Raw genomic sequence first — 15,159 nt, 5'->3', positions numbered from 1 at the left:
ATTAAAAAAGGGCTGGAGATGTGGCTCAGTGGGTAAGTATCCTGGGTTTAATCCCTTGTACCAGAAAAGAAAGAAAATCAAGGGTCAAATATTTTCTGTCATATGGAAGCTAGTGGGAAATAGGAAAAGAAGGTGGGGGCGGAAGGAAGAGGGTCAGATATCATAAAGATATGGGGAAGATGGAAGTAGAAGGAGATCAAGAGGGGGATGGGGTAGGAACTGGAAAGGAAGGAAATGCACAATGAATTTAACAAAATCATGTTTTGTGCATTTATAAATATACCACAGGGAAATTTCGCCTTTACGTACACGTAGAAAGCATCAATCAAAAATAAATAAATGAACTCAAAGAAGATCAATAGAGAAGAGGAAGGAGAATAGGGGAAGAGAGGGGAAGGGAATGGGAACTAAAATGGAGTAAATAAAATTCCATGCCTGTATGATTTTGTCAAGGGAATCCAATGACTGTGTATAACTGTGATGCTCTGTTAAAAAAAATATTGTTTTTGATTGTTTTAGCAGATATCTATAATTTTTGAATTGTTAAATACTATTGCATTAACTAAATATATATTGTCATGTTGAAACAATATTGCATATAACCTAATTCTTCTTCCTCATTATTTTCATAGACTTTAATAATGATTTACTGAACGTTTCTTTTCTTTTTCCCTGTAGGTTATTTTAGTTTCTGCCAATAAATTGACTCGTTATATAGAACCATGCCAATTAACAGAAGATTTTGGTGGGAGTCTCACCTATGATCACATGGACTGGTTAAATAAGAGGCTGGTTGGTATATTACAATGAGATAAAATCTTAATGGCATATAAATAAGACATTTTTGATAACTTCATTGTTTTAATCAACTAAAATGTAGATTAGTTTTCTTTTTGCAAAAATGGAGAGATACATTGCATACCATAGTGTTCGAGGATAAATATTCTGGAATCAAACTGACTTGATTCGAATCCTCATGCCAGTTGCTGTGTATATGACCTTCAGCAATGCATTTACTCTCTCCATGCCTTAGTTTCACATCTCAAATTTGGTAGATAATAATAGAATTGCCTCATGAGACTGTGAGTAAGGCAAAATGAATATATCTACACTAAAGCATTTAGAACAGCACCCAACATGATGTAATAACACTGTTTAGCTATTACTGTTGCCATTAGTAGCATCAATAAAAGTTATAAATCTTTTAAGTAGAATAACAGAATAACATCTATAGAGGTAATCTGGTTGATATACCATTTTCAGAGAATATTTAAACATCAATTTGAGTTACCAGCTTGAGGAGCTGGGAACAATAAACTTTTGACAGAATAAACTTCATTTCTGAAAAGTCTTTTCTTTATCCAGACTTGTGAAATCTGCTGCTGTGTTTAATATGACTTTTGTTTTATTGAGTTACCGAGACAACAATCTTCAAATTAGATTGTGATAATTTTACTGGAGAATAATGAACTTTGGGTTATCTCTGAATGGATAATCGTTTGTTTCTACTGTATTTGAATAGTGATGTCAGACAAATGTTCATCTACTTTATTACATAGGTTTGAAAAGATTTGCCCAAATCCCTTTTTAGAAATATCTGAGGAAATCATGTTAGAATTACAACGAATTTATTTTCATGTTACGTGCTTGTCTGTAAACCTCTAAACGTGTAACTGTGAATTATTGATAGAATAAGATGAAGAAACATCTGACTAGAATAAAAGCACTTGGACTGGTTTAAGTAACATAGAGTTAAGAAATTTGGTATTACAGATTTTCTCAAAGAAACACAAGGATGAAAATAAACTTGTCTCGATGAGGGATAAGAATAATTTCTTAATGTTCCTTTTAAAAAGTCCCTTTTGCATTGACACCGTTCACTGCTTTAGGATGTAGTTTTGTCTTCTGTGCATTCTTGTGCTCTGGTGCTTGAACTGACCTGATTTCCTGGGGAGGAAAGGGAATCCTGGCTAATTCTACTGCTCCTAATTGAAAATCCTATGCATAATAATTTTTAAGACCATTCTTAGTATATTAAATGTAATTTCATATTGTAGGTTTTTGAGAAGTTTACAAAGGAATCTACATCATTGTTGGATGAACTTGCTTTGATTAACAATGGAAGTGATAAAGCAAACCAGCAAGAGAAAGAAAGGTAGGTGGCTGGTTGTATGTAATTATATTCTTGCCAAGCTATGATTTATCAGTTAAAAGATATCTGTATTGTTAGGGCAAGTTAAAAGAACTATGACAAACAAATTTTCAGTCAACCAAAATTGATATCCATACATATTTATGAGAATTTGCTTTATATGTAAAACATACCCATTTGAATCAGAGTTTCTTTACAAAAGCCATTTCTTTTTTTTGTGAATAGTAAATGATTCTTTTTTGTGTGAATAGTAAATGATTCTTTTTCTGGACACTGTAGAAAATACTAAGTTGCAAGAACATATTTTTGAGACAATTTTCTACCATTTTTTAGTTCTAGTTTTTCCCTGTAAAGAATATGAAAAATAGTTGTAGTTTGAAATATTATAATTTTATTTAAATACATCAGTGTTAAAATGCCTAACTTATAAGAACTTCCTCCAGCCTTGTAAAATATGTAATTTTTTGAAAATATGAGTTTAACTTAGGGAACTTAGTCTTTTATAATAATCGTTAAAGTAATAATTAAGTTCTGTTATTTAATGTAACTACCTAGATTTATCATTTTGACAGTTTGAAAAATTTATCATTGAACTTTACAACCTTGACAGTATTCGTTTTGCTTTTGATAGGTCAATTTCCTCTCTCCCCAGATGAAAAGCACTTAAGGAAGCAAATAACAGCTTCCAGTCTCTTGATTATTACCGTCACTGGAATAGTAATTTTTCATTAGGAAATTTTTTTTTCTTTCATTTTTTAAAAAAATTGTTCTTTTTAGGTGTTCATGACAGTGGAGTGTATTTTGACATACTTACATGGAGTATAACTTATTCTAATTAGGATCTCATTCTTGTGGTTATACTTGATGTGGAGTTTCACTGGTCCTATGTTCATATAAGAACATATCTGCTGTTATTCTTATTTCCTTCCACTCTCCCTTCCCTTCATTTCCCTTTGTCTATTCCAGTGAACTTCTATTCCCCTCCCCTCTTCTAATGAACTACTACCCCTCCACACACCTTATTGTGTGTTTGCATTTGCATATCAGAGAGAACATTTGGCCTTTGGTTTTGGGGGGTTGGCTTATTTACTTAGCATGATAGTCTCCAACTCCATCTGTTTACCAACAAAAGCTATAAAGTCATTCTTTTTTATGACTGAGTAATATTACATTGTGTATATATACCACATTTTCTTTATCCATTCATCTGTTGAAGGGCATCTAGGTTGTTTACATAGCTTAGCTATTGTGAATCGAGCTGCTATAAACTTTGATGTGGCTGTGTCACTATAGTATACTGATTTTAAGTCCTTTGGGTACAAACTGAGGAGTGGGATAACTGGGTCAAATGGTGGTTTCATTCCAAGTTTTCTGAGGAATCTTCATATTGCTTTCCATAGTGGTCATACCAATTTGCATTTCTACTAGCAATGTATGAGTGTACTGTTTTCCCCACATCCTCCCCAACATTTATTGTTACTTTTATTCTTGATAATTGCCATTCTGAGAGTGCAATGAAATCTCAGTGTAGTTTTGATTTGCGTTTCTTTAATTGCTAGAGATGTTGAACATTTTTTCAAATATTTGTTGACCAATTGTATTTCTTCTGTGAAGTGTCTATTCAGTTTCTTTGCTCATTAATTGATTGGGTTATTTGTTTTTTTGGTGTTAAGTTCTTTGAGTTTGTTATATATCCTGGAGATTAATGTTCTATCTGAGGTACAGGTGGCAGAGATTTTTTTCCTATTCTGTAGGCTCTCCCTTCATGCTCTTGATTGTTTCCTTGCTGAGAAAAAGCTTTTTAGTTTGATACCATCCCATGTATTGATTTTTGATATATATTCTTGTGCTTTAGAAGTATTGTTGAGGAAGTCTGTTTCTTAGCTGACGTGATGGAAACTTGGGCCTACATTCTTCTAGTAGGGACAAGGTCTCTTATCTAATGCCTAGGTCTTTGATCCACTTTGAGTTTTGTGCAGGGTGAGAGATAGGGGTTAAATTTCATTCAGTTACATATGGATTTCTAGTTTCCCCAGGACCATTTGTTGAAGAGGCTATCTTTGCTCCAATGTATGTTTCTGGCACCTTTGTCTATTATGAGATAACTGTAGATATGTGGCTTTGTCTCTGTCTTCAATTCTGTACCATTGGCCCTCATTTCTGTTTTGGTGCCAATACCTTGCCATTTTTGTTACTATAGCTCTGTAGTATAATTTAAAGTCTGGTATTGTGATGCCTCCTGCTTCAGTTTTCTCATTAAGAATTGCTTTGGCTATTCTGATCTCTTATTTTTTTCCAAATTAATTTCACAACTGCTTCTTCTATTTCTATGAAAAACGTCATTGGAATTTTAATAGGAATTGCACTGAGTCTGTAGGGTGCTTTTGGTAGTATGACCATTTTGGCAATAATAATTCTGCCTATCCAAGAATATGGAAGATCTTTCCATCTTTTAAGATCTTCAATTTCTTTCTTTAGTGTTTTGTAGTTTTCATTGTAGTGGTCTTTTGCCTCTTATGTGGATTTCCAAGGTTTGTTTTTATTTATTTATTTATTTATTATTAAGGCTATTATGAATGGGATAGTTTTCTTAATTTCTCTTTCAGCTGATTCATCATTGGTGTATAGGAACACAATTAATTTATGGGTGTTAATTTTATATCCTGCTACTTTGCTAAATTCATTTAAGAGTTCTAGAAGTTTTCTAGTGGAGTTTTTTGGATCTTCTAAATATAGGATCATGTCATTGGCAAATAGGGATAATTTGAGCTCTTCTTTTCCTATTTGTACATATCCCTTGAATTTCTTTCTTTTGCCTAATTGTTCTGGCTAGAGTGTCAAGACCGTGTTGAATAGGAGTGATGACAGAGGGCATCCCTGTCTTGTTCTGTTTTTGTAGGGAATACTTTCAATTTTTCTGGAAAATTCACTCAATTTAGAATAATGTTGGCCTTGGGTTTAGCTATATATAGTGTTGAGTATGTTCATACTATCCATAGTTTTTCTAGTGTTTTGAACATGAATGAATGCTCTGTTTTCTCAAATGCTTTTTTCTGAATCTATGGAGATAATCTGTGATTCTTATCTTACATTTTCAGCCCTTAAATAAGTAAGCTTTTGATTGGAGGATAGCTGCATACACTTTTAATGTTAAAATTCTGGGTTTTTCTTTAAGTCTATTGATGTGATGAATTACATTTATTTTATTAGGAAATTTGAAGAATCAGCAGAGATCCTTGTGTAGCTCCTTTGCTTATAACCTGGAATATACAGTGGAACCTTGATAAAAGTACATCTTGTTATCCTGTGAATCCAAATGTAGTCACATTTTAATTACCTGAAATAATAAGGGCAGAGAGATATAAGAGGATCATAATTTTAAAACCAAATCTCAATTAAAAGTCAAAATGTGAATACAAATAGTTTGAATGTAAATCTAGTTAAAGTTATCCTAGACAGTTACTACCCCTTAGATGCCATATAAGAACATAAACGTTTAGGTAAATGATTGTATGTGTATGTATATTACACACACACATATACTATAGTTTAGGTTTTGAAAATGTCACACAAGGTGCTTGATTAAAAATTAACCAAATATTGTTGCTTTTTAATTATTCAGCCAGAGGAAATTTAATATATCTTAGTTATTTTCCTCAGAAAAGACATTTGAATAGGGTATTCGTAGAAAATGAGTCCATGGTCAGAGAGGTTAATGCTGCCAATTATATTTTCCTCCCTGAAAATGACTAAACATTACAGATCAAGCTTCTGAGGAAGCACTGTAGCAAAGAAACCTGTTCTTTGCTTTCTTAAAACTTCTCATATAGTGATGGGATGCCTTTTGCTTTACCTCATAATATCTTGTTCAGTGTTTTGAGAAAGACTTTGGGAAATGCTGGTTTAAATATCTACATGAAGTATTTTAAATAAAATCTTGTATTAACCAATCCCTCCTCAATGAACTGAAGTGTTGCTGTTTCTTTTAGACCCAGATAATAAAGTTATTCTCTTAGAAATTTTCATCAACCTCCTCTGTGGTAATCTTCAGGAAGCATCTAGGCTTCACAAGAGGGGAGGGCCTAGATCAGTTGATAGAAGTGAAGGGTTTAGCTCAGGACTGAACAATTATAGCATATAGTAGCATGGTCCCTATCTTTTCTCAAACTTCTTTTTCTCATATGTATTTAAGAAAATAAAGGCAGAAGCCCAGCTGTACAAGAAAAATAATTGGAATAGGGACAAGAATATAATTGCCAGGACACACACACACACACACACACACACATAAACACACACACACACCCACATACACTATCGGAGTTGTATCAGAAATATGTAGAGCTATGAAAAGGTGCTATAGATAAGTAAACTTTTTTATTTTCCCCAGTACTGAGGATTGAACCCAGGGCCTTATACATGCTAGGCAAGTGCTCTACCACTGAGCTACATTTTCAGTCCTTAGGTAAGTAAGCTTTTGATTGGAGGATAGCTGCATACACTTTAAATGTTAAAATTCTGGGTTTGTATATAATCAGAAGTTTCATTTTGAAACTAATGTTCAGTGGATTAACATGATAATGTATTCTTTTGATATATGTTAAATAATGCTATAATTCTTAACAATTTACTATATTTCTAATTAGTATAATTTTATGGTTTTAAAATTTTATGATTTATCATAAAATTTATTATTTCTCTGGCTGTGAGTATTTAATTTTTTCTAATACTCTTCCCCATGTTTAAGAGAGATTGGCATGGTGGAGATGGCCTGTTTCAGGCTTGCATACTTGTGTACCCATTTTGATATTACATGTAAAGGGATCTCTTAAGTTATATGGAAATGCTATAGGTTTTTAAAAAATTGCTTTCTTGGTATTTTCCAGGTCTGTGGATTTAAACTTTCTTCCATCAGTTGATCCTGAAACAGTTCTTCAGACAGGTAAGATGAAAAACATATTAGTGAGACTAATTCAATAAACCATTTGTTCATTAAGTAAACATTGTCAGCATCTATGCGGTACATGTTGTAGGAATTTGAAGGGAAATTTTTGAAACTACTCTTTGGTTTAATTTAGCAATACTGTGTTATTATACTGTATATATATATTTAAAATTAATAATGATAAATTATCTCCCTCTTAAAATGTTGAGATTTATTTCTTGTTTTGCAGTACCGAGATGAAACTTTCTCTTTCATTACGTGGCTGTGATAATTGTTGAATATTCACCTTGTACCGGGCATTGTGTTTTCATGTTTCATTCTCCCGACAACCTTCTGAGATAGACAAACAAACAAACAAACAGAAAGCTTAAGAAACAGGTCTAAATTACAGAGCCACTAAACCCTTAGCAATCTGCAGTGACCTTGCGCAGTGAGTGCTCTGTGGCGCTTGATATGTGTGTTCCAGCCCATAGATCCATAGTTGTCATGTCACACATTCCAGGAAAACAAATTGGAATTCTTTCCAATGGAAATACTACAATTTTATTTCTATCCATTTTTTACAATAATAACTCATAATTATAATCTGACCGTGGGACAGGCACAGTTCTGAGCACTTTACATATGTTAACTCATTTATTCTTTAACACAATCCTGTGAAATCAGTACTGTTATCATTCCAGCATTGAAAGGAGGACACAGAAGCACAAGAAGCTTAAGTAATTTTTGCAGGTTATCAAGCCAGTAAATGCTAGAGTTGGAACCTGAACCCAGACAGTGTGCTTTCAAAATATGTTCTTTGAAATAATGATGTTATGCTGTTTCTCTAATAGTAATAGTATCCAAAAAGCCAACATTAAGGGTAACAGTTGCCAAAGTAGAAAAAAGTAAATGTATTCTGATATTACATCTTTGATTTTATGTATGGAAACTTGTGCAAAAAGTTAGATGTGTTTTAAAAGCAGGTGTTTTTCCAATTTTAAGATGTGATGAAGACTAAATAAATAAATTCTGAATATCTGTTGTATTAATAACTCAGTTGTCCTCATGTTCAATATAGCATAGATCTTCCTTAAGAGAACAAAGAAATAATGTACCCTCTGAATTATGTTTAAAAGTTAAATAGGTAATCAGTACTACTCTATGTTTGAAATTTAATTCTACATTTATGTTTAATATTTTGAAAACTGCTTATTTTAAAATAGATATTGAATTAAGAAGCTTTTTTTTTTTTTTTTTTTTTGGTATCAGGGATTAAACCAAGGGGTGCTTAAACACTGAGTCATATCCCCAGCCCTTTTAATGTGTATTTTTTTAGAGACAGAGTCTTACTGAGTTTATTAGGGCCTCACTAAATTGCTGAGGCTGGCCTTGAACTTATGAGGCTGGCTTTCAGCCTTCCTAGCTACTGAGATTATAGGCATGTGCCACTGTACTTGGCAAATTAAGAAACTTAAAATTTGTATCTTCAAATTAATTTTTAATTTTATATGCCACTAAGTCTTGTTTTATGTGCTATTAACTCTTAAGGTAGAGTTAAAAAGTTTAAAATGGAGAGATTTAGAAAATGTTATTTATTTTTTTAGAGGTTGGAAATAGATCCAAACTATGATAAAAACCTCCTTCTGTATATTGAAAGTCATTTAAATTTAGGATATTTTACTGAATAAAGATGGAGAGAATTTAAATATCCCAGTATAGTTTTGGTACCTAAATAACAGAATTGTTTTATCCTGGAAAAAGTCTTTTAACTTTACTTTTAAAATTGTGTTTATACTTATAGCTTTAGTTGTTGCATATTCAGTAATTTCAATTTCTCATGTATGAGTGAATTTCCTACATAAACTTGCTATAATTCAGTCACATTCAATGCAGTTCTTACAATGGTATGTTTTATGATTACCAGTTAATATGTCATGGAGATTTTTAGAGATTATTTGTAATGAAAACGTTCTTCATTTATGCTAATCATATATCTGTTTCACTGTCAACTTTTAAGCATTGTGATTGAGATATTAATAGGGATTAATACTGAAATCTTATATTGCTTGGAATAATACAGAAATCCCAGACTATAATTTTGCACTGCAGGAAAACATGATTGATTGGCATAGTATCCTGAGTAATAAATCCACCAATAATAAGAATGTGATAGATAAAATAGAAATTATTTATCACCATATATATGCTATACTATATTTTCTGTTACATAGCATATATCTATAGCATATGTATTTATGATATTATAGGGCATTTTAGTATACGTTCTAGTGTGTATATATATGTATTTATATACACATATGCAGTTTTTCTATTTATTATGATATCAAGTTTTTCATTGCATTTTACCTTTTATGACCTAGAAAGTAGATAGATGGATAATTTTTAAAAACAAATTGTATTTCTTTATAGGTATTAATCACAAGTATCTTTCATTTGTAAAGGGCATGAATTATTATCCGAATTACAGCAGCGTCGATTTAATGGCTCTGATGGAGGGGTCTCATGGTCTCCTATGGATGATGAACTGCTTGCACAGCCACAGGTTATGAAATTATTAGATTCACTCCGAGAGCAGTACACCCGCTACCAGGAAGTTTGTAGACAGCGTAGTAAGCGCACCCAATTAGAAGAGATTCAGCAGAAGGTGATGCAGGTATGTACCCGATTAGATTATATCTAACTCTTTAATTCTAAATTTTTTTTCCTGGTAATAATTATTTCGTGACCTTTTGGCGAGGGTGTGGGGGCACCGGGGATTGAACTCAGGGGCACTTGACCAATGAGCCACATCCCCAGTCCTATTTTGTGTCTTATTTAGAGATAGGGTCTCACTGAATTGCTTAGTACCTCACTTTTTCTGAGGTTGGCTGGCTTCGAACTCATGATCCTCCTGCCTCTGCCTCCCAAGCTGCTGGGATTACAGGTGTGCAACCATTGTGCCTGACCCATTTTATGACTTTATTTTTTTTATAATATAGAGAACTTTAGACATTTCAAACTGGATTCTAAAACTTTTTTAGTAACATCTCTTTGTATATATCTTTTTGTATATAGTATCTACATTAAAGTTATATTATGTCTTCAGTGATGACATTGAGCATTCAGCTAACTAACAGAATGAACTTCAAAAATAACTAGTTGAAACATCATGAGTGCTTTCAGTATTCTTGCAATAAATAATATCTGATTATTGGTATTTGATTTATTCTTTTTGGGGGAGTGGTTTACCAGGGATTGAACCCAGGCATGCTTAACCACTGAACCACATTCCCAACCCATTTTTTACTTTTTTATTTTGAGACAGGGTCTTGCTAAGTTGTTTAGGGCCTTGCTAAGTTGCTGAGGCTGGCTTTGCACTTGCGATCCTCCTGCCTCAGTTGTGCCCAACTGATTTATTCTTAATTTCCAGTAACTTACTAGGTTTTTTTTTGTTGTTGTTGTTGTTGTTAATTTGGTCATTATGAGTTTTTTATTCTAGCAAAAAAAAAAAAAAAAAAAATGCAAGCAATTCTAATAGTAAATGTATTGTTTTTATATAGAAAATATTAGATGTATTTAATTCTTAGGAAATTTTAGTTCCTTTTAAAATTGAATCTTATAAGAAATGTAGGCTGAAATACTGAAAGTCAATACTACAGGAAGACATTTACATTTTTTAGATTACATTGGATTTTTGTCTATTTTATAATTAAGAAACTAAAATGTTCACATATTTAATTAAAAATTGCAAACTAGAAATGTCCTAATGTTTTATCTGAATTCATTCATTCATTAGGTAAATAGTTATTAAATGCTTATTAAATAGAGAGGATTGTGCTAAATTTTATACAGGACTTATAAAGGTAAACTTGGTTTTTGCTGTTGATAAGTTTAAGGGGCAAAAGTGAACTGTCACAAGGACATTACTGAAGTGCCACGGACATTTATAGAAGGTATAAATTTATCAGGCTGTGGGCAATCTGGGAAGACTTCAGTGGGGAAAGCAAAACTTGAGCTTGTTTCCAAGAATATGTAAGATTTCACCCTGCAGTGATGGCTTTGAAGAATTTGGGGCTGGGGTTGTGGCTCAGTGGTAGAGCACTTGCCTAGCATGTGTGAGACATTGGGTTTGATTCTCAGCACTGTATATAAATAAATAAAATAAAGGTCTATTGATAACTAAAAAAAATAAAAAATAAAGATTCAGCATTTTTTGGAGGATAAAGAATAGCGTGAGTAAGCAGCTGTTTGAAATCCTAAGCCTAGGAAAAAGGGAAGCAGTTGGCACAGGGGGAATTTGATGGCCTGTTCATCATAGAGCATGGTCAGAAAGGTAGTCTCCATCCCATACCTTAGACTTGCTCCATCTGACTTATTTCTTTATCCTCTTCTGTTCTGTCACTAATTGAGACAGGGATAATAGCAACTCTTTTAGAAGTCTAGTTTGGAAAGAACCCAGTATTCAATTAATAGTAGCTGTATTTATTTTTGTTGAACTAGTTTCTACTCTAGATACCTAATACAGTTGTTAGTGATTTTTTTCTGTAAAGGGACTGATATTTAGGCCTTGTTGATCAGACAGTCTTTGTTGTAGTTAAAGCTGCTTAACTCTGCCATTGTTATGCAAGAACAGACATTTAAGTAAATGAAGGTGCATGGTCTTTCCCCAATAAAACTTTATTCTTAGGAAATTTTAAGCAGGTGGTAGGCCAGATTTGACCTGCTGGCTACAGTTTGCTGACTTTTGAACTAGAGTATCAAGATGTCATAGGCAAAAAGAGTTGAAAGGAAGGAAGGATCATGAAAATGTTGAATTCCATGTAGAAGATTAAGGCTGGATTTCATGGATAACCACATATAAACTGAGGGTTTCTGGGCATGCTTTAATTTTATGAAGTTTTTTCTATATTCTCATTTGTAAACTACAGAATGGTTCCTATTAATCCAAGTAAACATTGGCTAATTAGTTTGAGATATCTTTGAAAACCACAAACATGGGCAATAGGACTTGTCCAGCATTTGAGCTTTGCTACGTGGAATAAATGGGCATGACAGGAAGTCAGGGACATAGGAATTAATGTATGGCAAGCACATTTTTGAAATGATGGGCCAGCTCAATTGGATAAAGAAATTGGAGAAGGGAAATGATGATGGTGATATTTATGATAATAATAATAATGGTAATAAGATCATTGTTTAAAAGCAAACTTCTATAAAAGCATGAGTTTCATTATGAGGATTATAAAGTCAGTGGTTGGAACATTAGGATTCATCATGCATTGTTTTCTTGCACTCTTTTTTTCATAGATGACAACTTAAGGAAAGATTTTTTTTCCCTTGCCAAAATGATAACTTAAATTTAACTGTATAGTAACACATATTGATGATATGCTGAGCACATAGCATGAACGATACCATCTTCAGATTTGCAAATTTGGGAAAATGTAAAAAATTTTTGTTTATATAAAGGTAACCATTAAGTTGAATATCTTTGTATATGTTAAATCTGTGAAAATTGAATTATTTCAGACTTCTTTGTTTACTGACTCATCACTGAAAACATCATTCAAGAGGAATCCATAGCTCCGACAAACTAGGTGTTAAGTAGTAACATGAGAGTTGTCAGCCACTTATTTCCTACAGTTCCAGGTGGCAGCATCAGACTTCATGTAGTATGCAAGAGGTCTTCATACTGCTACTGCTGTGGCAATTAAAGATTATATTTCACATGCTTTTGACTGGGAGACAGTGTCACTTCACTGAAATATACTATTGTTTCCCCGTTGTTTATTATGGCGGTTATCACCAACACTGCAAATGTTATTTCCAGAATCATCCATGTGCTCTTCTTCCATGTAGAGAGGAACTATAGATGCAAAATTAGATACACTCGGAGTTGCATAAGTGTATTGCTAGAGGCTGTGTTCTCAGACCCCATGTACCCTTTCTGTGGGGCAGATTCTTGACATTTGCTTGACATGTCCTTCTGACTGGTTTGCCCTTATATACTTCCAGATATTCTCTCATGCACTCTTTAGAAATCAGCCTGGCCGTGAAAGAATAGTGAATAGTCACATTTTTGGCCTGTGCAAATATTTGTCATGGTAGATTTTAAGAACACATCTCCAAGGTTGTACTTTGCATATAAATGTAACCATTTGAGGGATCACATTGTCATGGATTGGACACAGAACCATATTTGCACTAAATTAATATTCAGATTGAGCAAGATGTTGTGATTGAAATTAAGTTTTATAAAATAGTTTGGCAAGCTGCCATCATTAATGCATTTAAATTGACTTGTTTACTGGGGCATCAACCTCAATTTGCATTATTTTTATTAGAAATAGTCACCCATTTACTGTGTCTACATTACTGATATTGCATACAAAGGGAGATTATTTTCTGCATACATTAAAGCTGTATGTGTACTTGACTGTGTAACAGGATTTTTGTGCCAAGAAGTCTTTGTTTTATTTAAAATTTATTTTTAAGTTTGTTTCTCTCCTAAACTCATTCTGTCTTAGTTCTTTTTGTGCTGTTTTAACAATACCTGAGACTGAGTCATTATAAAGACCAGATTTATTTCTCACACTTCTGAAGGATGGAAAGTCCAAGGTTGAGAGCGTTGTGTCTGTCAGGGCCTTCTTGATGCATTATCAAGCAAAGCATGAATTGTGGAATGAGAGGGAGCAAGCCAGCCACATTTGCTTCTGTAACACACCTCTGCCCAAGATAATGGCATTAATCCTTTGTAAGGACAGAACCTTCATGACCTAAACACCTCTTCAAGTTCCCACCTCTCAACACCATTGCATTGGGGATTAAGTTTCCAACACATTCAATCCATAGCATATGCTACCAGTTGTTTTTTCCTTGGTATCATTCCTTATATTAACTTCTTTAGTTTCTGGAGTATTCTAAATTCAAAGTTTACATTTGATGTTATCTTAGGTTTCTAAAAGCTCTACATAACTCATTATTAATTAGTTACAAATCTTAAATGTCTTCATTATTTTTAGAGTTTAGATATTTCTAGTAAAATAATTATTTAAAATACCTAAATTAATTTTACCTCAGTGTGTCCATATCTATGCTCATTACATGTAATAATAAATGAGATAATTTATTGTCAAAAAGAAAGTGGAAAATTGTTTAAAAATGTTTACATAAGCTTCCTTAAAACTTGCCCTTTTTTATTTCCATATTTTAAAGTGTAGATACCATAGTTAGTTCAGGGACTTCCTCGAGAAACCCAGGAATCTGATTGGAAAATGCAGATGTGAGACAAACAGAGAAGAAGGTAGACTACAGAAAACCCAGGAAAAGCAAAGCCTGACAGCTGTTAGTCTGACCTGCCAAGCCGTGTATCTTACATACACTGACTGGTATAACCCTGTATGGTGGGCATCACTAATGTGATTTTGAAGGTGAGGAACAACAGTTTTTGACTAGTGGGAGCAGAGTCAGAATTCAGCATTCAGACTCATACCTAGTGTTTCTGATACTAAACTGTTCATCTGTCTCTCTTGTGAAAGAGTGATTATATGACAGGCTAATAGAGAGACAGGATGTTAATACCTTGCCCCGCTGAAGACAGCTCATACAAAAGGTTAAAAAAGAAAAAGTAGAGATGTTAAAGAACAAACAGTTCTTTACATTCTAAAGAGCACCTGAAGATAGTTTGCTGATGAATTTAGCACTCTTAAAATATAGTCAAATCAAGAGAAAGTTCCAGCACTTAGGGCTGGCTGTTCCAGTAAGTCAACAGTTATCCTTTGACTCTTGTTTTTGAGTTTTATTATTATTTCATTGTCATTGGATGCAAGAAGTTCTCTATCAGAAACCTGTCATAGGAAAATGATGCAGAATTAGAGAAAATACTATATATAATTGCTGTCTATTTTTTAATCATATAATTGCTTAGAAATGATGTAGAGTGGAAACACTTTAAATATCTAACAATAGGAATGTAGCAGGTATAACAGTTATTTAAGGTAGCACACTACTTAGCTCCTAATAAGGATTGGTTGAGTGACTGGGTAGTTGGTTGATTAGACAGATAAGAGAGAGGCAGGCA

General features: G+C 33.2%; 1 protein-coding gene across 3 annotated transcripts in view; it reads left to right on the top strand.

Annotated features, from left to right (window-relative positions):
- Positions 1-15,159, top strand: part of Sestd1 (SEC14 and spectrin domain containing 1) — a 123,801-nt gene that overhangs the window by 81,346 nt on the left and 27,296 nt on the right. For all 3 annotated transcript variants that reach the window (XM_047545041.1, XM_047545042.1, XM_047545043.1), the window contains exons 6-9: positions 679-792; positions 2,058-2,155; positions 7,039-7,094; positions 9,542-9,753. In XM_047545041.1, coding sequence (XP_047400997.1) covers positions 679-792; positions 2,058-2,155; positions 7,039-7,094; positions 9,542-9,753 — 480 coding nt within the window. The remainder of the gene's footprint in view (positions 1-678; positions 793-2,057; positions 2,156-7,038; positions 7,095-9,541; positions 9,754-15,159) is intronic.

This window comes from Sciurus carolinensis, chromosome 3 (genome assembly GCF_902686445.1).
Source record: "Sciurus carolinensis chromosome 3, mSciCar1.2, whole genome shotgun sequence".
In the NCBI taxonomy this organism is placed as follows: Eukaryota; Metazoa; Chordata; class Mammalia; order Rodentia; family Sciuridae; genus Sciurus; species Sciurus carolinensis.
Note: the sequence above shows the minus strand (reverse complement) of the source record. Positions and strands in the feature narration are given on the sequence as shown.